Genomic DNA, 24,511 nt, shown 5'->3' on the forward strand with positions numbered 1-24,511 from the left:
CTGTATTAATATTCTTTTTCTCAGCCTGAAGCCAACTTAGAATTTGCAATAGTCTTAAGGAGCGGTATTGTTTTTCTGAACCCACCAGAGGTTACAATTTATATGCTTTCTTAATATACTATGTGGGTTGGTTTTGTTTGTCAGGAAATCATCTGCTACTTTTCATGTTTTACCCTCAGAAGTATCTTTACAGCCAAGGCAGAAGATTTGTATCCAGCTTTGTTCCAAAGCACAGTACTGTGCATCTTAGAAGCCTAAAATCCCCACTGAATTGTAGTCACATAGCATGAAAGAAGCAGAGAAGATAGCCAAAAACGTGAGAAATGTCTATGATTGTTTGACAGAGCTGCCACACTTGGTTGCATAGGTTGTTAACTGCACAAGGGAGCTAAACTGAAAGGTTGAGTGGGTGGGGACCGAAATCTGGCCTTGGATGCAGTCACTGAGGAATGAGCCTGCAGGGGGATGATGTCCCCCTTAAGGAAAGAGGTACCTTTCTCTAATCATCATAAGTCCCACATGGGGATCCCAGTTGCGTGGAATTGTGTCGTGATTTCTTCCAGAGCGATCAAAGGCACAGGCATGTTTTAAGAGGTATGCATCCAGGATGGTTCTGTTCATTTTGAACTGCAGCCATTGCTTCAGTCTTGATATCCACAGAACCTGTTTCTTCATTAGCAAAGTCACTCAGTGTTACTAGAGTGTCAAACAAAATTTTGCAATATCTGGCAGGGCGTGGTGGCTCACACCTGTAATCTCAGCATTTTGGGAGACCAAGGTGGGTAGATCACAAGGTCAGGAGTTTGAGACCAGCCTGGCCAACATGATGAAACCCCGTCTCTACTAAAAATACAAAAATTAGCTGGGCATGGTGGCAAGCACCTGTAATCCCAGCTACTTGGGAAGCTGAGGCAGGAGAATTGCTTAAACCCAGGAGGCAGAGGTTGCAGTGAGCCGAGATTGCCACTACACTCCAGTCTGGGTGACACCAAGGCTTTGTCTCAAAAAAAAATTGCAATATCTGTGACTATTTCATCACTCTCTTTATCACCAGCTCTCTAAACAAAGTTTGAAGTAAAATCTCAGAATCTTAAGTGAGCATAAGTGCTAAGCACAAATCTATAATTCTTTTCAGGTCCTTTTTTTTTTTACATTCAGCAAAAATGATTGAAGCTTCACAAATTCAAATGTATGATTCTTTCATTTGAGTTCCAGTAGAAGATTCATATTTGGGTTAGAGTCCATGTACATATTGGCATAGGTAAGACACATGAGCCCAGAGCAGTGGTGAAAAGGCTTCATTTGAAGTCTTCCCTGATTATCATCAACCTGTCTTGTTAAAATACTCTCCCCCCAGCTCACTTTTTCTAACAAGGAATAGAGCTTTAAATGCAAAAGGGAAAACTGGGCATCTTAGAAGCCTAAAATCCCCACTGAATTGCAATCACATAGCATGAAGTCATCCTTGGAAGAGGTAAACAGGAGAAACTCTCTTATTGAAATTAATACATGCATATCAGTTTGGACTCTGGCATCAGATATTCCTAGCACACACTGCATTACCAGTTTCATATCCCACTTCAGGGACAAAGGGCTCTAAGTTGCTGTGACCACACTGAGACCGTGTAAGTGGGCACTGTGGAAGCTAGTTGAGGATCAATAAGATTATTCAAATAAGAAGAAAGGGGGCTTATGATTATATCTTTTCCAAATTTAGTTCTAGTAAAGTTGGCTTAGCCTATCCTATTTTGTTATCTAGAGAGATCTTTATGATGGTGCCAATGTCTGTAATACAAACCAAATTCAAAAATTCGAAATCCTACCCTGGTTCTATGCATGACTTCTCAAGGCCACCACATCTAGCAGTATACAGTGTCACTCTAGGCAGTTGCTTTGCAGAATCCATCTGGATACATCTGGAAAATAAATAGATCCAGATTCTCTTTCTTATTTCTTCTTAGAATCTCAATTCAGACTCTTTACACATGCTCACATCTTGCTAGCGTTTGGCATTTCAAAGCGATTAAACTTCTACCACACATCCCAATAATGGCTTCGATGGGCTTCATTTTATGGTGCTATACCAGAAGATACAGTATGCCCTGAAATTTCTGGAGTCATCCTTGGAAGAGCCAAAAAGAAAGCTATTGTGATTACTGCTGGATGTTAACAAATGGGAAGTTGCTCTTTGATACTCAATGTCATTCTTCCATCTGGGTGTGCCTGGTTAGCTCTAATAAAAAAAAAAAATAGGCAAAGCGTGAATATAAGGTATCTTTTCCATATTAATACCTTCACACTCACAGAAAATCCCTGATAGAAATGACTGAGGAAGGTTATTTCTCAGCAAGAATGGGGGAAAGTGTTATGGGCCAGATATTAAACTTCCAAGCCCAACATATTCTTTTTCTCTTGCACATGTTTTAAAGAGTTAAGAAGTTTTGAAGATGAGAGCAGTACTTCGTGCAGTTGACTTGGAAAAGACAAAGTTATGTAGACAATTTCCTCAAATCTTTTTCCCCTTTATTACTTTGCAAGGTTATTCTGAGGATTATGATTGATCTGAGACCTTAGTGGAAAGAAATACTGTATGTCTTGTAGACCACAGTAGTCAATGGATGAATATATAGTAGAAAGACATTCTGAAGACTCGAGCTTGAGTTTCTGTGACTTTGTGCAAGTTCTTTTCATGTTCATGAAACCTAGTTTCTTCAGCTAGAAAATGTGAATAATATTATCTTGCTAATAAGATTGTTGCAAAGATTTTATTAGCTAATGTGTAATAAAATACGTCTGTCAGATATGAATTTTGCCTCCCCTATAATATTTCCTCTCTGCCTCTCATTTTGAGAAGCATGCTCAATACATTAAATATGCTTCAATTGTAGGGGCAGTAGGATTCAGAGAGAGACACTTCAGTGCATTTTCTATTTTCATCTTTGTACACTGAGCATGATTTTTCATCTCAACTCAGTCAAACCCTGATTCTATTCTAACAATGCCGTATGTACTTAACATCTTAAGTAATGTGCATTCAAAGAAGGAAGTATCTAGACCAATCTGTCCCTGAAGCGTGTGATAATGTAAGTCTGGGTTAATTAAGAGAACTTTTGTCTTCTCAAAATGTTTTTGTAAGAGAAGCAGAAATGTTTGGGATAACCATATAAAAAGCTACTGACATTATATACTGTGCAGTCAATTCTCATTTCTTTTGCTCCTGGTATGAGAGAAGGGGTATTTGAGAATCATGTCTAGAGTCTCAGCCCTATGCTTCCTATGTTAGCCTAATTAACCAGACTTTAACACGAGATGCCATCCCCAGTAACCTAAGTAAGTGGTTCTCAAAGTGTGGCCCCCAGACCAACAATACACCAGCACCACCTGAGAGCATGTTAGACGTTCCCATTCTGGGCCTTACCTCAAAACCCCTGAATCATTGGGACTGAGCAGCGTGTGCTTCCACAAGTCCTGAGAGATTCTGGTGTGTATGGAAGTTTGAGGACCACTGTCCTAAGTCACCCACCATATGTAATGAATTACCTTCTCTCCTGTGCATCTGGAAGTGCCTTCCTTAGAAGAATAAAGTGCCATCCCTAGAATAAGTGAAAAAAAAACACTCTCTCAAATTATGTTCTTCTTGCTGTTTCAATAAGGAAGTTGTGAAAGGTTTTCCCCAAACATCTCTCTTGTCAGTTTCTGAACCAATTGGTCCCAGCCACATTCACTCTCTTTTCTATCCGTTGGACCATGACCCTATGCTTTCAAACTTTGTATCACTCTTAAAGGAGAGAGAAGAAGAAAAAAAAAACTTTTCCATTCTGCTGCCTTAGTTCCATCCTTTCTTTCAAAACTAAAAATTCCCAGCAAGTAGTCTGAATTAGCTGCGTCCGTTTCCCTGCTGTTCATTAGTCCTTCTGTAATTCCTTGCAATTTTGCTGCAATCATTTCTACTTCTATTGTTTCTGCTTCTACCCTTGACAGGAAATCATTCTACAACTTTGACCCATCTCCTGCTTGCCAAATCAGAGGACCTCTTGTCTTTCTCTAGGATTCATGCTCTAGATCAACCGAGACTCGATCTTTTTTTTTTAATGATGCAAATATATAACCCTTCTTCTTTGGCTGTTACTTACTCCTTTCTCCCTTTCTTAAACCTTAGCCATTCCCTGAGGTCTGTTTCTTAGAGATGGAAGGAGGGAATCAATATCTCTCTCATCTCTCTCTCTCTCTCTCTCTCTCTCTCTCTCTCTCTCTCCCCCTCCCTCTCTCCCCCCCCGCCCCCGCCTCCTCTCCTGTCCCATCCTCTTAATGCCAGTTTTTCTTTTACATACCTGCCTTTTCAGTTACAAATATGTCTTCACTACAGAGTTTTAGTTCTATGTCTTCAACATTGACGTCATCCTAGAATCTCTGCACAAGGCTCTATGTCATTTACAGCTGAGAACTTCTAAAACAGAAGCAATCAGTCATCTTTCACAAAACAACTTCTCCCCAAAGCTGGCCTCTGTTGTCAGGGGTTACCCTTCTGTCCGTCACCCTGTTCTTGACTCCTTGAACGCCTCCAGTTTTAGTTGCAAATTCCATTGCTCCTTCCTTACCTGATCTCTTATTTCATTCACCATTTCCATAGCCTGGTTTATGATCTCTGCACCGTGGCAGTAGGTTCCCTGCCTCAGTCCTTCTGCCTCTGATATCCTGTATAACAAATCCCAGATTAATCATTCTAGAATATCAATTATCTCATTTCCTTGATCATTGGCAGTCATTGCCTCCAGAGTAAATCCAGCCATGCATTCCAGTCCCACACAGCTTCCTTGAAAATGTCACTGTTCCAAATATCCGGGTCTCATTACCATCTCTCCATGAACCCAAATCTTACTGAAGGATTTAAGGGCCTTATTTCTTCTAAAAGAACATCCAGTTCACAGTAATGGCTTACTTCTCATAAAACAAAAATTGTTTTTTTGAGACATAGTCTCACACGGTCACCCGGGCTGGAGTGCATTTGTGCGATCTCGGCTCACTGCAGTCTCTGCCTCCCAGGTTCAAATGATTCTCCTGCCTCAGCCTCCTGAGTAGCTAGGATTACAGGTGCCCGCTACCATGCGCAGCTAATTTTTGCATTTTTAGTAGAAATGGGATTTCACCATTTTGACCAGGCTGGTCTCGAACTCTTGACTTAGTGATATGCCCGCCTCGGCCTCCCGAAGTGCTGGGATTACAGGCATGAGCCACCATGCTCAACCCACTTTTCATAAATTTTACAGAAATTTTCCTGTTAATATCCATTAAGCTTAAAAAGTATTTGAGTTTTATGAAAATGAAAGGGAATGTTCACGAGAAGCCTAACATAGTGCCAGAAACTGAGAAGGATATGTGATAACTTTCTTCCCGGTGAGATGGTGACATTCCCAGTGACAAAGAATAATTTTTCTTTGTTCTTTGCCATCATCACCTCCAACAGTGGGTGAAGGCTCCTTGTGAGGTGAGCTGATAGATGTGTAGATAGATGAAATAACCAAATCTTTGTAATTACTATTAACCATGAGTAAACAGGCACTCACTTGAAATAAATGTCAACTAAATTTTCTACTCCCTTATCTTATGAGAACTTAAGGGAAAAGCAAAGCAAAACTAAAGGAAAATTAAATGAAGAATTATCTAAAAATAATATGTAAATAATCCACAAATAGGAATTTTGGCTGCCGGCTAATCAAAATCCCATTTCATTCATTGTTTGCTCAAGTTTTACATCAAGAAGATCTAGGTTGGGGAACTGACATATGGTCAATCTAATCTTCAATTAGCCTTTACCCAAAGGCCCTTGTAGTACACTTTTTATCTTGTTCTCATCTTTGTCCAGACAATCATTCTCAAAAACAACCAAAAATAGAATCTGAGTATGCTGTGTGTTACATGGGTCTTCCCAAAGTGGTATAATAATTTTCCTACTCCTTTTCAAGAAATACTTGTCAATTACCTTAAGCAAATTACTTGCTTATTGTAACCATGCTGGGGGCAAATAAATGAAGATGGTCAGAAGAAAATAAGAAAATAATTTGACACTTTTTTCTTTTCTTAAAATGGAAAGAGGCTCTTGACAGAAGGCAGACATATCTCCTCGTTTTAACTCTGCAAATGAAACAAATAGTAATAAATATGTTTCTATGTGTTCATATAGAATATAATAAACTGTGTATGCATATATAAACATTATATTCCCACATGTGTATAATGAATTATGTCGTACATGGAGAAGAGGGGCTCAGCAGCATTTTCCTAAACTCCTTTTCCTTAGTCTGTACTGATGATCCTGTCTGACTACGTACAGCTGCTGACCAAACCCATCCCCAAGAGAAGCTTTGAAGTGCAGACCCAGGAGATGGTATCTGGAAACTTTCCATGTGCAAGTTCTCAGTAGCGCTGGTGACGGCTGGCATGTTTGGATCTGGCTGGAGTTGTTACTAGAGCCTGAGATTTTAGGAAGGGCAAGGGAAAAATAAAAACAAACCAGGCAGCAGAACACAGGTGCCGGCTGCTCCGTTTTCCTACCCCATGGGAGTCTGCATTTTGCACTGAATGACAGAAGAAAGCATTGTAACTATAGTTCTGATTCTCTCTCTAAGAAGCTCATGCACCTTTTGCACTGAAATGTAAAAGACTGCACACTGAAGAGATAGCGGAGGAAGGCAATAAGGCAGAGGAAGAAGTAGGTGATTCTGGGAGCATTCTGGCTTTCTGCTGTCAGATATTTAGGTGTGCAACTGACAACATGAGACTCAAAAGTATCACTTCCCACTTTTTCTTTCTCCCTTAGGAAGCTTCCTTTTGATTTCATATTTAGCTGTTTCTTTTTACATTTAAAAAGCAGTACTTAAGTGTTTACATTATGCATGCGGGATGTGGCTACAGGAAAGCGTCTCCAGTCCTCTCAGGTGCATGCCGTCCTCCTGTCCTGCACATTTGGCCTGGTTTAATTAGTAGGTGCAGGAGGCATAGGATCCCTGATGGGAGCAGTTACTTCAGAGCAGGTGGTTCAGCACACTGAGGATCAAAGAATCCAAAGGTGCTAGGACTGCAACAGCTGCAGGCAGCTCTTTGATCTCTAGTTCCAAATTTCTACCCAGCCCACAGATCAAGCAGTCCTCCTCAAGACAGGAATTTGGGTAACTACCTTTTATTCTGATGGTTTACTTCTAGATAGATGAGAATAGCAACAACTTGATTGATGGCAACCCAGTAATCGTGGTTATCTTTGAGTTCTCCTGCAGTCTGGTCTCACCCTCTATTTCCAGGATACTTACGACTCTCCCTTTCCCCTGCTGATCCTTCATTCCAGACTCCAGGGGTGCTGGTTTCCTGGGTGCCTCAACGAATCACACAAAGAATTATCTAACCAGGATGGCCAGTTCTGGGAGTGCTACCTTCGTCTCCACCTAAATCCTACCCATGCCTGAAAGCACAATCCAAATATGGATCACTTTTCCCTCAGGTTACCTTACGTTACTGTAGATCTTGGCTAACATGGATTGAGTACTTACTGCACACCTGGCTCTGTTAGGTTGCTTTACATCCCTTGTATTTGACTGATTTCTTACTCTCTGGACATCCTTTTATACTTACAGTAATTATAGTTTGGTACTTTTCATTGTTTCTCAGTCAAATTATAAAGTTATTCTCGTCTCACCTCCTACTTGAGTGAGAACACAAATTATTTTCTGTTGCATTTGGATCTCACTGTTTAGTATGGTGTTGAATACAGAGTGGGTGCTTTACAACCTGAGTGATATAATAATAAACTGGATCAATTATTAGCTTATATTGGTGAAGTGTATTGAAATTGATGCTTTCGTGTAATCAAATAATTGAATCTAATTTATCGGCCATGTTTCATATTTTCATGATTATGTGCAGCCTAAGAAATAGAAATATAGGTGCAGGAGGCCTGCCTGCCCTCCAGGTACTAGATTATTGATATTAACAGTCGGGAGAGTACCGTGTCACTCCATAGTACTGTCACATTCCGATTTCATTTGCACACAGGGTGACCAGTCTCCTGGTTTGCCCAGGAATGAGGGAATTCCCAGGGCACAAGAATTTCAGTGCTAACATCAGACCGTCCTGAGCAAACTTGGACATTTAGTCTCCCTGGTCATAAGGAATAGGAGATATTTTTAGCTGCACTTTTATATTAAATAATAATGGATAGTTGCTACTAAGTTGCATATTTTTCAGGTATAGGCAAAATTCAAAATTTCTGGTAGGCTCCTTGGAGAGTTTTTGTTGCTTGTTTGCCTTATTTTATTAGTTTACCCTATTTTATTTATTTGTGTGTGGGATGCTGCATAACAACACTGTGTTTTATCAGAAAGGTCCTCTTTCACTTTAGGGAACACAAACTCTTTTTAACCAGTCAATTACTTATAGAGTGATTTGCCAATAATCATGTTAGTGGCATCTTGAAATATTCATTGAGTGTAATTTTTTTAAAATGTTAAATAGCTGGCTTTAGTAGGGACAGTCCACTAAAAGAGATGAACATATACCACATTTTCCTGGTTACAGCTTCTTATGCCCAGAAACTTCTAATTTTTTTCCTGCTGAGCTTTTAGCTTATCTTTAAAATGGAGTTTTTTAGGCCTCCTAGCTAACGCCGTTGCGTATATTAACTGAATCTGCTTTCAGCTATGCAATTACCTACTTGAGTGCCTAACGTTTATCTTCTCTCAGCACTTCTGGTCTCATCAGAAAATAAGAATATGCCTGCCAGAGACTATTAACTATTTTCCTGTGTTCTCTTGTCCATCTGACTATTCCAAGCGGGAAAGCCTTTGGATAACTTTGAATAAAAACTAGCTGTACTTCTGGTGCCAAATGAAACTGCTTTCCTGAGCTTATGTCCATAAATGAGCCTATTTGTGAGGTCTCAATTGATATCTTATACCTATCAAAATGTAAACAGCCCTGAACTCTAAAGGAACAGATAGAATGATAGGCAAGTTTTGCAAATCTCCTTTATTGAAACAGAGCTTGTCCTACCTCACTCCACTAAAAAATAAATGTACTTTCTGAAATGTACTCCAGGAACTTTGCTTCAAGATCTTTAATTATTCTATATACATACCTTGTTCCCTCAATATCTTTTTAATATTTAAGTTTTGAATTTTTAACTAAGGTTAAAACTGAATTGAATGCTTCTGCCCCCCACCCTTAGGAATGAAAAATTCTATTTGAACTGGTCAGGATTCCTGTTCACACCAATGTTAATAGTACTCTGATTTCATGGAATTTTGCATTTTACACAGTGCTTGCACAGAGCAGCTTCCACTTGATCATCTTAAAATTATATTCGGACTCAGCTTTTGCTCTGAACTTGGTATGAGAAATGTGCGTAAGTAAGATTCGTTATGGAATGGCCATATCATAACCAACTGTTTGCATGGTATATTTGCTGTAATTGTACGTTGTAAAAGGTGAATATTGGCTCTATCCTTGAATAAATTTCAAATGTTAAGGGTGACTTTACAGAAATCAGCAATAAAAAGAACAGATCTCTTAATTTCCCCTTACAATTCCCTAGTAAACACTTTATGACACTTGGTGAATTAAATAACATTTCTCTTCTTAGTACCGTTCCTTCATTTCACAAATATTTATGAAAGTCCTGCTCTAAGCCAGGCACTCCACAGCCCCTGGAGAGAATCATACCCTGAGCCCTTGGGAGCCCTTCATGGTAACAGTGGATGAGTAAGACAGACTTGACTCAAATGGTCACCAAAAAAAGTCAATGTTTCTCTCTTTATAGATCATTTTGAGTATGAAAATTTTATATTATACAAAAAATTATTAGCACTTCCAAACTGCTTAATGACTCTTTCCCCTACTGACGCCACATTTTGAGGGAGTTCATCTGCCCAACACATTTATTGTGCTGTTTCCCTTATTGACTTAGTGACCTTCATTGATCTCTTCAGCAACCAGTTTTCTTGTTTATTAATATTATATTAGTATGACGTATTTTTTCGGTTGACCGGCCAGTCTGTAGAGTTTACCTGTGGCTAGTCAGCCTCTTTTCTGAGCATCTAGTTTGAGTGTTTCATGAACAGACATTGTCTCTGGAGGGTAGAAATTGAGTTGGAAAAGGAAACAAATTTATGGCCTTCATAAAGGCTCAAGGTGCTTTTCTACTTAACTCAAGTGCTTGTTCAACAGGCATGAAGTGTTTGCTGTATCTGATTGTTTGTGTTAATTCATGTCCTCATGGCTGTTAGGTGGACCGTTACGGAGGAGTGGAGGGTGAAAACAGGAGCCAGTGCTGCTGAGTGCAAGCATGGACGCTCAGATGGGCACGTTCCTGGTATTGCAGGGACAGCTCAAAGACCTTTCCCTCTCCAAGTCCCCACCTCCCTTCTCCACACCCCCAGCATGCCAATCAAATCTCTTATTTCCCTAAACTGAAATAAAATGATGAGTTGTGCTAGTTTAAAACCACTTGACACTATCATGGGAGATATTTAAGGACTGATCAGCCTCCTATAACGTCTTTGGTAAAAATTTCAATTTTCCCAGCGTCGGGGGGCGGGGTATGGAAAAATACCATTGACTGTCCATGATGACATGATATAGGCTGTGGTTAAATGATAAGTAAGAACATGTGATTCTCATGAACTTTTACAAAAGATCTCCACAATTTAGTCCCATAAGCCCAAATTTGACGTTTCTTCTGTATCATGTGAGTACCTCTATCCTTTTTTAATTACCCTTCACGATGTTATGAAACTAAAGCTAAATATTCAGAATTGTTCATAAAAGTGATCAACTTGGGATAAAGTTTTTGATAACTTTTGTTTATTCTTTTCTGGATAAGATGTTTTACAATGAATATGCTTACTTTTTAGTTTTAAAAAATAATAATAATTACCGAAATACATATATAAAACTCCTACATAGATCCTTGCCATAGCAAAGTAGGTTTACTTTTTTCATTTAATATGTTCTATCCTGCTGATACTAAAGTAAAGAGACCTTACATTTGTATGGTTCTTTACACAGAATTTCTCACATGGAGCTTTTTTTTCTTTTTCTTTTCTTTTTGAGACGGAGTTTCGCTCTTGTTACCCAGGCTGGAGTGCAATGGCACGATCTCGGCTCACCGCAACCTCCGCCTCCTGGGTTCAGGCAATTCTCCTGCCTCAGCCTCCTGAGTAGCTGGGATTACAGGCACGCACCACCATGCCCAGCTAATGTTTTGTATTTTTAGTAGAGACGGGGGTTTCACCATGTTGACCAGGATGGTCTCGATCTCTTGACCTTGTGATCCACCCGCCTCGGCGTCCCAAAGTGCACATGGAGCTTTAATGAATTTAATAATGTAGATAAGACACATCATAATATCCCAAAACAAGAAAATTATGTGTTATTTTTTCTTGTTTGCTGAGAATTATGTGATTAGCAAATCACATAAATAAGACCATATTTTTTCATGCTAGCACAATGTCCCTTTTTTATATGCTGTAATTGATTTGTCCTCTTATATGCATCAAGTTATGTTAACATAGAACATATAAAGAAACAAGACCCAGTTCCTGCCATCAAGCAGTTTACAATGCAGCTGGAGTAAAAAGACATTTGCTGACAGAGAGATATAATTGGGCGATGCAATTAATGGCATGGACAAAAAGTGCAGTGCCTGATACAGTGTGTGTTACATCAGAGGCATTCAAGAAGTGATGGATGGATGGAGAGATGGATGGATAAATGATGGATGGATGGATGGATGGATGGATGGATGGATAGATGGATGGATGGGGAGATGGATGGATGGACAGGAGGGCAGATGGATTGACAAATTAGTTACCAGAGTAGAAAGGAGAAAAGTTCACTGGTCACAGGTAGTCGAATTTCAGTAAATGTCTTTTGAGTATTTTATTGGTCAGTGAATACTTCTAGAGGGAAAGATCGACTAGCCAGGCCTTCAGGAACTTAGAGTAGGGCTTAACTCTGCAGAGAGAAAGAATGAGGGGTTGCCAGGCCTAGTGCTCAGCCTGGACAAAGGCAGAGAGGCAGAAAGTGCAGCCTCTGACTGAGATCTCTAGGAGTAGCCTTCCTAAAGCAAAAGGTTTGATGATGAGATTGTTTTGCAGGTAGAATAGAACTACATCTGACAACAATGTGACAATTAAGCTGATGTATTTAAATAATCCATAAGCACGGGCAGCTATATAAAAGTTTGCATAAAATCATTCATGTGATGATAAAAAATGTTTTAGACAAAAACTGGAAGTATGACCTAGTATTGAATATAAAGTTATGAGACAGTTCAATAAGAAGTGGAGATTTTAAGTACCAACAGGAATTTTAAAGTATTTTTAGAAAGATCTACACATGTAGATATTACTATATCAATCAAGTATTCCTGTACCTAATGGAAATTTCTGAGACAGTTATGTCAAATTCAGCTTTAGATCAATAGGCATGCTGAGACCTAAAAGATTCAAAGACACAAAAGTGGCATAAAAGTCTAGAGGCCTCCAAATATTTCATGGATAAAGTTTAATAAATTTTGTATATGCTAGAAGAAAGGTAATAATTTATGTCTTCTAAGGTAGTCAACCTAATTACTAGATATGTCAGAATATGGCTGTCTCTTGTAAGTTCTTCTTGCACTACCAGAAGTCATATACATTGTTACTTCTCTTTAAACCTATTAATTATCTTATGAAAGCAATGATGTCATCACTTAAATGCAAGTGATTAAACAGTGGGGCCCTGGAGAAAAACTATGTGCACTGGAATCTAGTTCAACCACTGACTTGCTAGTTAATCTTGGCTGAGTTTTTGTCTGCTTTTCAGTTTTCTCATTAATGAATGGCGATAATAATGGCACTAACATCTGAAGATTGTCAGGAGGACTAAATATAAAAATGTAGACATGGAGTAACAATCCATAAATGATAGTCATGTTACTGGTAATGAATAGATAATGAAAACTGTACACGTCTTATTTTCTTGACATGATCATGTATTTGTTTTGCTTTATTTTTCAAATCATTGCTGGAAAGATAGCTAGGATCCCACAGGGGTGTATTTGGGGTCTCTACTGAGTGACGTTATAACTCGGCATACGTAATTTAGTGAAACTGACCAGTCTCTTGCTTTCCACAGTGAGCCATCTTTATGGATTTGGACTGATGGACGCAGAAGCCATGGTGATGGAGGCAGAGAAGTGGACCACTGTTCCCCGGCAGCACGTGTGTGTGGAGAGCACAGACCGACAAATCAAGTAATGCTTGCTGCTAGCAAACAGCATGACAATGCCCCAAAATAGAGCAAGCCAGTCAACCGCTCAAGACGGCCCCTTGTTACACATGGAAGCTAAAAGCTTCTGTAGTTTCACTATAATGTGACTATGAAATTGTAATAGAATGTCTAGAATTCTGAGCTATTAAATTCATACTAATATAGCCCAAGAATCCTTAAAAGAAAAGCATCTTTGGCTCACGCCTGCAATCCCAGCACTTTGGGAGGCTGAGACAGGAAGATCACAAGGTCAAGAGATTGAAACCATCCTGGCCAACATGGTGAAACCCTATCTCTATTAAAAATAGAAAAATTAGCCGGGCGTGAGGGCATGCACCTGTAGTCCCAGCTACTTGGGAGGCTGAGGCAGGAGAATCGCTTTAACCTGGGAGGCGAAGGTTGCAATGAGCCAAGATCTTGACACTGTACTCCAACCTGGGCAACAGAGTGAGACTCCGTCTCCAAAAAAAAAACAAACAAACAAAAAAAAAAAAAGCAAAGAAAAATAGTATCTTTTTAAAAGGGATTGTGGGATATGCTTACCCCTGGGCTCTTGAAAGTTTTCTACTGTCAATATTTCTATTTGATGGTACAAGTGTTCTCCAGAAGTCAGTGCACTTTTAAAGACTGTAACAACTCTTTACAGTGTAATTATCCAAAGAGTGGTGCAAAATGTTCAGTAAATGAGATTGCAGTTTACTCACAGATTTCATGGCCTATTCCGCAGTTTTCGTAGCACAGACTTGGAGGCTGTGCTGACAGCGTTTGCCAACAGGATTCTATCTGAGTAGGCTTATTAGTGTTTTGCTCTTGGCTTCCTGTTCAGTGGCTTTTCTCTCTGAAAAAGTATTTTTGATCTTTGGTTAATGATGAAACTAGAGTTACTGTATTTCTTGAGAAAATTTGTTAGGAAGCAAAAATAAATCAACTAAAGTTGTTGGGGTTTATTTTCATTCTGCTCTTGTGGCAAAAAATGAGAGAGAAAAAACAAAGGGGTAGGAAGTTAACCAGTGTTTACTGAGCACTTACTATGGGCCATGCCATGGGTAGAAACTTCATGTATGTTTTCCTCTTAAAGCTGTTTAATGACCTGGGTATTATTCTCATTTGACAAATGAGGAAATGGGATAAAAGAATTATTTGTTTATTTATTCACAAACTCATTCACTAAGTATTTTTCTCATACTTACTGAATATCAAGCACTGAGCAAAATATTAGGAATAAAAAGGAGAATAAGTAATGCTTTCTACCACCCTGTGGAGCTTACAGTCTAATGAAGGCATCAAACCAAAAATGTAATAAGTAGATAATTACAAATTATAATCGAATGTCAGAAATTTTAAAAATATAAAAAATAAGAGATAGGGGACATATTTTCACCTATGGCTCGATGAAGGTCTCAGAGAGGGGAAATTTAAGCTTTGACCTTGAAGGAAGAAGACTTAGCCGTAAGGACATCAACAACAACAACAAAAAGTACTCAAGCAGAGTAGTGTGTGCAAAGTCCCCAAGGTGGGAAACTTGAATTACCCCAGAGGTTGAATCTGATGCCATTGTGTACAGCCCCAGTGTTTAAGGGAAACTGTGGTAAAGGAGGAAGCTAGAGAGGAAGACAGGAGCCTGTAGGCAAGAGGGACGAATGTACTGGTGGATTCTAGAACAAGGGATGTGAACCCCCATATGCTAATTCCCAAGCTTCCACTGTACCACAGTGCAGTGGTTCTCATGGCCTGTTTCATAGATCAGCTACATCGCTATCACCTGGGAACTTGTTAGAAATGCAAATTGTTGAGATCCATCCCAGACCTACTCAGTCATACACTCTGGGGCCAGCAATCTGTGTGTTAATAAGGTGATATCAATGCACACTCAAGTTTGAGATCTATCTGCATGAACATGAAAGAACCTCATTCCTTTTTCACCTCTCCCTTGCATCTTTCCCGCTAACTGGTAATCCTTTCAGTGACCCAGTCATAGCACGATTGTTCAGTCTCCAGCAATCAGCTGCTTGTCTTACATTGTGTATTTATTCCATGCCTCCAGGTTCACTCAGCTGAGCTCTGTGATGTCATTTGCTCAAACTCCCTCTCTCTCTGTTGCAGGACAATCCGCCCTAACAGTGCAGTGCGCTCCATCTACAAAGCTTCGGGCTGCTCGGATAACCCCAACCGCCATGTCAACTACCTGGAGCATGTGGTTGTGCGAATCACCATCACTCATCCCCGGAGAGGAGACCTGGCCATCTACCTGACCTCACCCTCGGGAACTAGGTCTCAGCTTTTGGCCAACAGGTACAGCAATGGCCTCTGCCCACCAGTGTGGTAGTCACAGCCGGCGACACGCAGCTATTCCTTAGGTGGAAGGGAACAGCTGCTTCTTCCACCTACCCTGGGAACCAGCAGAGGGGGCGTTTAGATGTCACGATCTCACTGCTCATAAATACAAAGTGTAAAGCTGCCTATAATCTGTACACGTAGAGAAGTGGGGCCTTTAATAGTTGGCTAAGAAAAGGATGCAGTAGAAAAATTGAAGGCCACTTGTTCTTTATCCTACAAAAGAACTGCAGTGCACTAACTCCTAAGGCCTCTGAGATCCCCTCCCCCACCATTACGTGTCTCCTGCCATTCATTGCAGATTAACTAAATTCTCTTTCCCAAGCACTTACTTTCAAAGGTTAAAGGAAATACTATTTTTTTAAAGCAAGTATTAACAAATTTTTCTGCACAAAGCCAGACAGTAAATATATGAAGCTCTGTAAGCCAGGTCTTTATTCCAACTACTCAACTCTGCCTTTCCAGTACGGAAGCCACCTAGACAATATAAATGAATAGGCCTGCCCGTGTGCCAGTCAACTTTACTGACAGACAGGCAGTGGGCCAGATTTGGCCTGAGGACTGTGGTTTGCTGACCCCTGTTTTTAAGTTTGACTCTTTCTTTTTTAATTGCATTTTAGGTTTTGGGGTACATGTGAACAACATGCAAGATTGTTGCATAGGTACACACGTGGCAGTGTGATTTGCTGCCTCCCCCTCACCTATATCTGGCATTTCTCCCCATGCCATCCCCCCAACTCCCCACCCCTCCGCTGTCCCTCCCCTATTTCCCTCAGCAAATGCAAAAGAACGGAAATCATAACAAGGTTGACTCTTTAGTCTTCATTGTGCTTGAGGGCACTCAGTTTCTCTTGTTGTTCTTCTCCCTGCTTCCTCCAGATTACTCCCTCAGCAGGTAAGTGACTATATTCTGTACAGGCCAAGATCTTGCTAAGAGAAGATAGCCAGAATGTTCTATCACACATTTTCTTTTGCTCCCTGGGCTTTTTGAGTGGCTGGGAGCATGGGAGAAAGTTATCAGCAAGTGGGACCGAAGAGAGGAGATGTCAGGTTGTCTGACAGTCCTCATTCCCATGGTGGTTCTAAAAGACAAACCACAGCCTAAAGCTTCTTTGATTTTTTTTTTCCTCCCAGAAGAACATTTAATGAAAGCAAAAACTTTCTTATCAGTGGCATGTATAGTTCAAATGAAAGTCAACCTTTTATGTAGACGTAGCCACTTGTCCACACGCCAGGTGACCATGGCAGTGGTGATCTTTGTTAGAACACTAACAACAGGCCAGAGGTGTTGAGAGGCAAGAGTCCCATGAAAGTCTGCACACCAACAGCAAGACTGAACTTGCCCAGTTGCTTTTAAAAACCGCCAACTTAATCTACTATAGGACAGTTAGAAAATGAAAGAATAATATAATAGAATCTGAAATCTTTTTTTTTTTCTGAGATGGACTCTTGCTCTGTTGCCCAGTCTAGAGTGCAATGTTGGCACAATCTTATTTCACTGCACCCTCTTCCTCCCAGGTTCAAGGGATTCTCCTGCCTGAGTTGGAATTACAGGCATGTGCCACCACATCCAACTAATGTTTGTATTTTTAGTAGAGATGAGGTTTCACCATGTTGGCCAGGCTGGTCTTGAACTCCCAACCTCAAGTGATCCTCCCTTGGCCTCCCAAAGTGCTAGGATTATAGGCATGGGCCACTGCGCCCAGCCCAGAATCCAGAATCTTCATGTGCATTTCATTTCTGTGCTTAGGCTTGCTGTGTTCTTTCAAACCTAACATCTTCCATTAGTATGTGAGAAACCTGGGTTTAGTACTTCAAATGTGAAGTGTGGCTTTGCCAGAATAAGTGTATGCAGGTGCAAGGAACATAAGGATTCCTCAGCCCAGAATCCCTGGGCACTTCCTCATGTCCTCCTCCCACTGCAGACAAAGAGGCCTCAGCCGGCTGCCTGCAGGGTAATTGCAGCTACCTGCCTGAGTTTTCTTTCCAGCAAGCAAAGCTTCGGATACACAATTACGTGATTAATGAAGGTCTCTCTAGCTGTTGTTGCTGGAGCCAGGGAAGGCCTTTATTTCTTCCTTTTTCTGTTTTCCTTTCTTTATCATTATTCATCTGGGTTTAACTTGAAAATGTATCCTGGTGAAACATTTTTAACTTGAAAACGTAACCTGGTGAAGTGCAAAGGTTTGCTTCACATATGTGTGGACCATATTCCCCGAGCCCCCTCCCTTGCAGAGAAACAGTCCCTCTGCTGTTGCTGTTTGCTTGAAAAACTCAACCTCTTCAGCCTGTCTGGGCTCTTCCTGCATATTTCGCTATTTATTTTTGGCTTCCCCTGAAATGACGTCAGTGAGGAAACTTGTGAGCAGAGGCGCTATGGATTCCATCACAGTTACTTGGTGGATTGCAGTATTGCTGGCTTCAGGCTCACATGCATTCTTCAACAGCTGACATCTGCTTTGCTCTTTGCAAAGTGCTGAACACAAGAGCACTGCGTGACTTGTGTCAGAGAAAAGAAACAGGCATTTCAGACGCTCGGTGACGGGAGCTTCCATAGCGCACCTTGGTCTCCCTCATCAAGACCACCTGGGAATAAAGTTTGCTCCCAGAATGTCTTCTTGGTCTGGAGACATTTCTTCAAGTGCTGCTCTCATTTATCCTCCATCTCATTCCTGAAAATAAGTAGCCACCGAAGAGAAATAGAGAGTGCGGAGATTGGAGGGAGCTGGACACCCCAAGAAATGTAAAGGATGTTACGAATTCATTTGTCTACGAGCTCCCCAGAATTATTGCTCCAAGAAGCTGAGCCTTTCCATGTGAAACAGCTGCGCCAGGTCCCAAAACCACGAATGGCCACCTTCCCGGGCCTGGCTCCCCCAGTCCTGCTGTGCTTGACACTGGTAGCGTCCCTCCTACCGAGGCAGCTCAAGAAAGACAGTTTCTTTTGGCACTCTTTCCATCTGGCGTATGCTGAAGCTTTCATTTCATTAGAGGAAACCTCTACTGAAAACCTCTCAGTCTCTGACCTAGTGGCAAGGAGGCCTCATGCCTTCTCACCTTGGCCCCAATTCAAAGGACATTCCCAGAATGGAGAGCTGGGAACAAGGGCATAGAAAGGGGTGGTGAGGAGGTGAAGCAAAGGCCTGCTTTGCTCCTGGTGTCCTTCATGTTGGTATGCAAGATAATCCGTCTCCACTGTGGGGAAGGAAAAAATGAAAAGGTCAGGTTTTAGAAGGAATTTGCCAGAGATGATCAGTAACAGCAATAAATACCTCCCCTGCCAGACCCTCGTCTTTTTTTCAGAGAAATCAAGATTTCTCAGGAGGACTATTTAAAGCAGTGAACAAAGGTTTTGGGTTTTTTTTTTTTAAATAAGGATTCTGAAAAGTTTAAAACAATGTTTCCCTAGCAGAGGTGGTTTGGGATGAAGATGTCAGCTTCTTGTGGCAGAATTTTCCCCATTTTATCTGTCCTACCCCTCTGGGGGCAGGGTGACTCTTTTCATCCAGAATTAGAATTTTCAACACTGCACACTTAACTAGCCTGGCAGCCAATGTGGAAAACTCCCCACGGCCTTTGAAGCAGCTCCCCTGCTCAATGGCTTACTCACAGCAGACTGCGTGTTGGCTCCTGGGAGAAGAAACTAGAATCTGGAGGCTCACTTGGCATCAGCTCTCCTTTGTGATGAAATTACCAGACACCGGACAATGAGGATGAAGCAGAGGGGAGGGTCCAGAGGACAGTGCTCTCCTGTTCAGTACTGACAAAATATGCATCCTAGTTTGGGGACCTGAAACTGTGGTCACTATGGTTGGCTTTCCAGAAGTCCTTATTTGCCTAGATATTTCAGTGAGGAATTCTTCAGAATTGTTTATCCCCTCGCCACAGGAATTCCTTGAGAGTCTGTTTTCTGCAACATTCTGAACATGTTGATGTAGTCTGTGTGGGCCGTCTGGAGCCCCTCAGTGGCTCCCTGTCGTGGCTGATGGGCACTTGCCTGAACTCCCGTGGAGAACAGCTGTTAGAGGAGAAACAGTTTCCCCAAGCATCTGCAGGTGCTAAGCGCTGGAAGGCACTCAGCAGCATTCGGCGCTCCAGTCCAGCTTGAGCTCCGTGCCCCATTAGCCCGGCATGCATGCTCCCCTGGCAAGCCCCGTGGATCATTCAGTGGGTGGGCGCCGTGGGTCAATGGAGAAGTCCTGGAGTGGACTTTCCTTTGTTCTCCCCCTACCCTCCCACCCTCTCAGTTCTCCCCTAGGCCTGTATCCCCTGCCTAACAAAAAGGCAAATTGAATATTCACAGCAAGTTATTTACTTCTATAAAGAGCATGGAGGCCAAGCGTGTAGGGAAAAGCCAGGTGGGCTTGGGTCCTTTGAAAATGTTTTTAGATAAGAGCAACTTCAGATATAAGCCTATATACTATGCCACATTCAAAGTCTGTCTGTGTCAAAATTTTTCAAACACAAGCTTATCCCAGCAGATTCTTTCTTCAACTGCACTTGTTAGAATTATGAAAAGCTGTCTTTCCACCTCCTCCAAATCTCCCTCATTGAGTTTTAGATTTAGCTTAGATGTACTGGCTCTCCGTTCTAAATTTTGGCCTCTGACCAAAAGCTGAAACTTTGCCTCCCTTTCTAAATTTGATTACAGATGAATATCTGTGCTTCTAATTATGGCCTTAAATAGAGAGAAGGTATACTTTCTAATCTGCAAAACCTATAGGGTCCTATAATTAAATATGTTTTAAATGTAGTGTTTATGCTTTAGTCATTTCTGTCACTTCCCTACCCAAATGTTCAATGACAGACTATTGACATTTGTAAGGCATCGTGGTATATAAATGCATCTGTGGCTTGCAGTAAAAATTAAACTTTTGCAGTGAATGTTTTACATTCCAGTAACACCCAACCACGTGAACCTTCTCCCTTCATTCAAAAGAAGGTACAGCCTTTGGAGTTAGACAGAGCTGGGTTTGTCTTGACTTCACCAGTATCTGTGTTTGAATTTAGAAAATCGAATTTCCTCACTTATAAAATAGATGTAATAGTATATACCTCACAGGGTTGGTGGGTACACATATTAAGATCATGTACAGTTACATTCTTAGCACAGTGCCTAGCATAGTAAGCACTTAATAAGTGGTAACTCTTATTTACACAGTGCTTCTCAAAGCACTTGGTACACGACGCTATCAAATGCAGATGGCTGGGCCCCTCTCTTAAAAGTCTAACTCTATCAGTCTGGGGTGAGGTCCAAGGATGTGCCTTTCTAATAAGCTCCCAGGTGATACTGAAGCTGCTTGTCCACAGACCACACTTTAAATAGCAAGGATTTAAAAGATCATCCAGCTTTTTCATACACATTCTTATTACTTTTGTGGCATCAAAAGACTTGGGAGCAGTATGCTGCTGGATGCTGTGCAAGGAAATGACAAAGGGGTTTATAATACAAAACAGATACTTCAGGAAAAGCCATCTACTCTAAAATGATTTAAATCTTCAAGCAGATTAAGTACTTATGTACCCACAAGAAGGAATGCATTTTGGGGTTGGTGAATGAGTTGATAATAGTTTGCATATTGGAAGTTTTTTTTACCAAAAAAAAAAAAAAAAAAAAAACTTATTTTAGGTATTACAGACCTCTAGAACCAGTTCCTTTCTCCTTGATCTTTCTTAAAGAAGCAATTTAGGAAAGAGAGAAAGCAAATAGTATGTTTTAAATACCCTGTATCAGAAGAAATTATTTAAAACTTACAAAAGCCAAACATTTGAAAAAAAAAAAACAAAAGCTCAACTACAGGAGAGCCAAGTGAGTTCTTCCAGCTCTACCTTAAATTGTAATGAACCACTTTAAAAAAATAAAAATAGAAAAGAGAAAGCTTACAGGAATATTGGTCTAATGTCTAGTTCTGTAGTGAACATAAATACCGTTTGAATAGTAGTAGATGATTCTGAAATTAAGATCCATTTACAATTTTAGAAATAATTATATGATAACACATAGCTGTCAGGATTTATAAAACATCTTGTTATTGAGTTGCCGTAACATCATAGAAGAATGCTGTAGCCTTGATACATTGGCTAGACTCTTTAGGAGGAAGGGAGAATAAAGCTTACGGTAATTATATGAGTTATTTCCTGAGTTAATTCCTCAAAAGGATATACTACACTTGATGGCAGTCTTTTTACCAGGCTTCATCCAGAGTAATTTATTTGAAAACCACTCACAGGGATAGGGCTGTGGGGCACCATTTTAATAACTGGATGCATAATTTTTGCCACCACATGCATATATCATTTCATCGAGCAATGATTATGAAGCCAACTTTGACAGGACAGAATTTCGCTGCAAGAGAAGTGGATAAAGGCATGGAGTTAATCTACTTAGGCTTTCAGCACACTAGCTCTGCTTTATTGACATTTTACCCACACTAATAATGTTGGCATGTGTCTAATTTCTTCCCTGTTGGCACAGCACAGACATTCACACTGGGCATTAAACTTTTTAGTTGATCAAAGAAGATCCCACAATTAGAATCTCCTTAGCAGGTGTCCATGGTTTGACACTCGATTTTCTTAAGCAAGTATGTTCTTTGCAATGCAAAGCAAATCTACAAGTTATATTACCTTTTGTTATATGCAGAGATGCAGTTTCTTTAATGTTACTCTGGTAGAAAGTAGGAAGTAGGTGAAGTATTGAATCGAAGTCAAAATACACAACGATGTGTATTTATAAAGGACGGAATGAAACTAGAAATGTGAAGCCCAGTTAGTTGACACAACCACCATCGTGCCTGGTTTTTTCCCTATCAACTCTTTCAACAAAGTGTGATGGTGGTGTTTGGCTGCATTTTCATTCCTCTCCTCAACTTTTATATTCACATGAAATTAATGAACATTCCAACTCTGAATAATGTGAAGAGACCAGGGGGTAGAAAACTGCTTAGCCGCATGGACGAAGCCCATTTGTGTTTGGGCTTTGAAACACTTATTTGAATTCTGATTTGTGGATATTTCTTCTCGGCACTCAGTTTATATTTAATTTTTGTTCCCCATGTGATTTGAAAGTGATTGGTAGTAATGGAATGACTTTCAAAGGTGGACAGGAAAGGGTGGAAGGGAAGAAACGTAGGGTCTGCTAATCCAGCCGTCAAATCATTGACCCATGAGTGATTAAAAGTTGGCTGAGGTTGTGGAAACAAGACTGCCCCTCATGTGATGGCAGCTTCAAGTCTCCTTTGTAGTTTTTGGATGTGAGGCAGTGAGCCAAATGTTCTATCTAAACTGTTTGGGAACTGCTTTTAAGTTCGGCACTCTTGAAGAGGTATTATGTGACAAGTTATTGCTTCAGTGCCCTCAGATCGCACCATGGCCCCCATGAATTAGAGCTTAAGCCGGAGCTGTGGGGGTAAAGGGGGGAAGTGGTTCTAAACTGCTTTTCTGCCTCTAGTCATTTCTGTATCAACATATTCCCTATACAACATCTCTCTGTTAGAAAGGGCAGTTTGACAAAGCCTCTCTTGCCCTATCGCTGTTGCCTTTTTGCCTGACATACACATGTCATGGGTTTTCAGTGAAGGACTCAATGGATTCAAGTTAAGTGTACAATGACACAGCCATTTCTTCTTGTCCAAGTCCAGTCTTAAGCCATAAACTTGTGAAATGAGCCTATTGCGGTTGCTCAGTGGATTGTAGGATCTCCATAAAGTGTACCTTCCTTACTCTATTGAGGTCCAATTCAGGTGGGAAACTATTCATCTAAAAAGTTACCATCTTCATCCTTGTCATTATGAGGCAGAGTTGCCAGATCCAACCTGGTTCCTCACTGAAGTGTCACACTCCTCTATTTTGAGAGGGAATATCCATAAATTATATAGAGATGTTCTAAAAAGAGAGAGAGAGAATATGCTTTATGTCCAGGTAGAGTTTGAAAATCACCACCTTCCAATTAATCCCGTTATGGAAATTAACAAAACACATTGCATATTCTAAAGATCTGAGATGTCCTCCATTAAAAGTTTCTATTCATCTTTAATTCAGCCTTTCCCAAATTTTTTGACCATGGGACACCCAAGAATGCTGCCCAATAATTTTCATTCTTTTATCTTTCAAGGGTTCAGGAACATACAGCAGGTGATTTTCCTGTTACTGCTTTTCTCTAGGGAACTGCAAAGTGTTAGCCATTTACCTATCACGGTCCAAAATTGTGTTTCTGAACCCTTAAGCTTTAGAATCCTGCTGGCATTTTAGAAAGAGCCTCAGACACACTGATAGAATATGTTTTTTAAAAATAAGAGTTCTACTATATTGTTATAAGAAGATTGAACTAGTTATTTTTATGTTTAGAAGCACACATTTTCTCTCAATGGGAAGATGTACAGAGAAGGCCAAATTATAACCACCAATTTGCCTAGTAAACTGAGATTAAAGCAAAGAGAGTTGATTGTGTGTTCTGAATAGCTGTCAAACTTCGCTTACCATAGCCTTTATTACCATTTGTCCCCATTGAAGTAGAGAAATATCCCAGTTACTGGACACAATTGCTCCTAAGAAAATTTTAATAGATATTTTTCCTCTCTGCCTCTCTCACTTGCAATTTTTTACCCTTTTTTATTTTTTTTCAGTGAAATAATAGATGTACATAATTTTTTATGTACTATAAAAAAGTACTTGCCCCATCTTTCATTCTCTACTATGTAGGTTTCATCTTTACAGAAAATGTCTTCTATATCTTTTAGATATTTATTTGCGTAGTGAAGTCTATGTTATATACCTGTATAAGTAATATGTTTCTTTTTTTTTTTTTTTTTTAGACAGAGTTTTACTCTGTCGCCTAAGCTGAAGCGCAGTGGTACAATCTCAGCTCACTGCAACCTCT

The 24,511-nt window shown here is 40.4% G+C and overlaps 1 protein-coding gene across 3 annotated transcripts in view; it reads left to right on the forward strand.

Moving 5' to 3' along the window:
* Window positions 1–24,511, forward strand: part of PCSK5 (proprotein convertase subtilisin/kexin type 5) — a 461,778-nt gene that overhangs the window by 252,736 nt on the left and 184,531 nt on the right. For all 3 annotated transcript variants that reach the window (XM_037743744.1, XM_017543248.2, XM_037743743.1), the window contains exons 11-12: window positions 13,165–13,282; window positions 15,403–15,591. In XM_037743744.1, coding sequence (XP_037599672.1) covers window positions 13,165–13,282; window positions 15,403–15,591 — 307 coding nt within the window. The remainder of the gene's footprint in view (window positions 1–13,164; window positions 13,283–15,402; window positions 15,592–24,511) is intronic.

The sequence above is a fragment of the Cebus imitator genome, unplaced genomic scaffold (assembly GCF_001604975.1).
Source record: "Cebus imitator isolate Cc_AM_T3 unplaced genomic scaffold, Cebus_imitator-1.0 Scaffold150, whole genome shotgun sequence".
Classification (NCBI taxonomy): Eukaryota; Metazoa; Chordata; class Mammalia; order Primates; family Cebidae; genus Cebus; species Cebus imitator.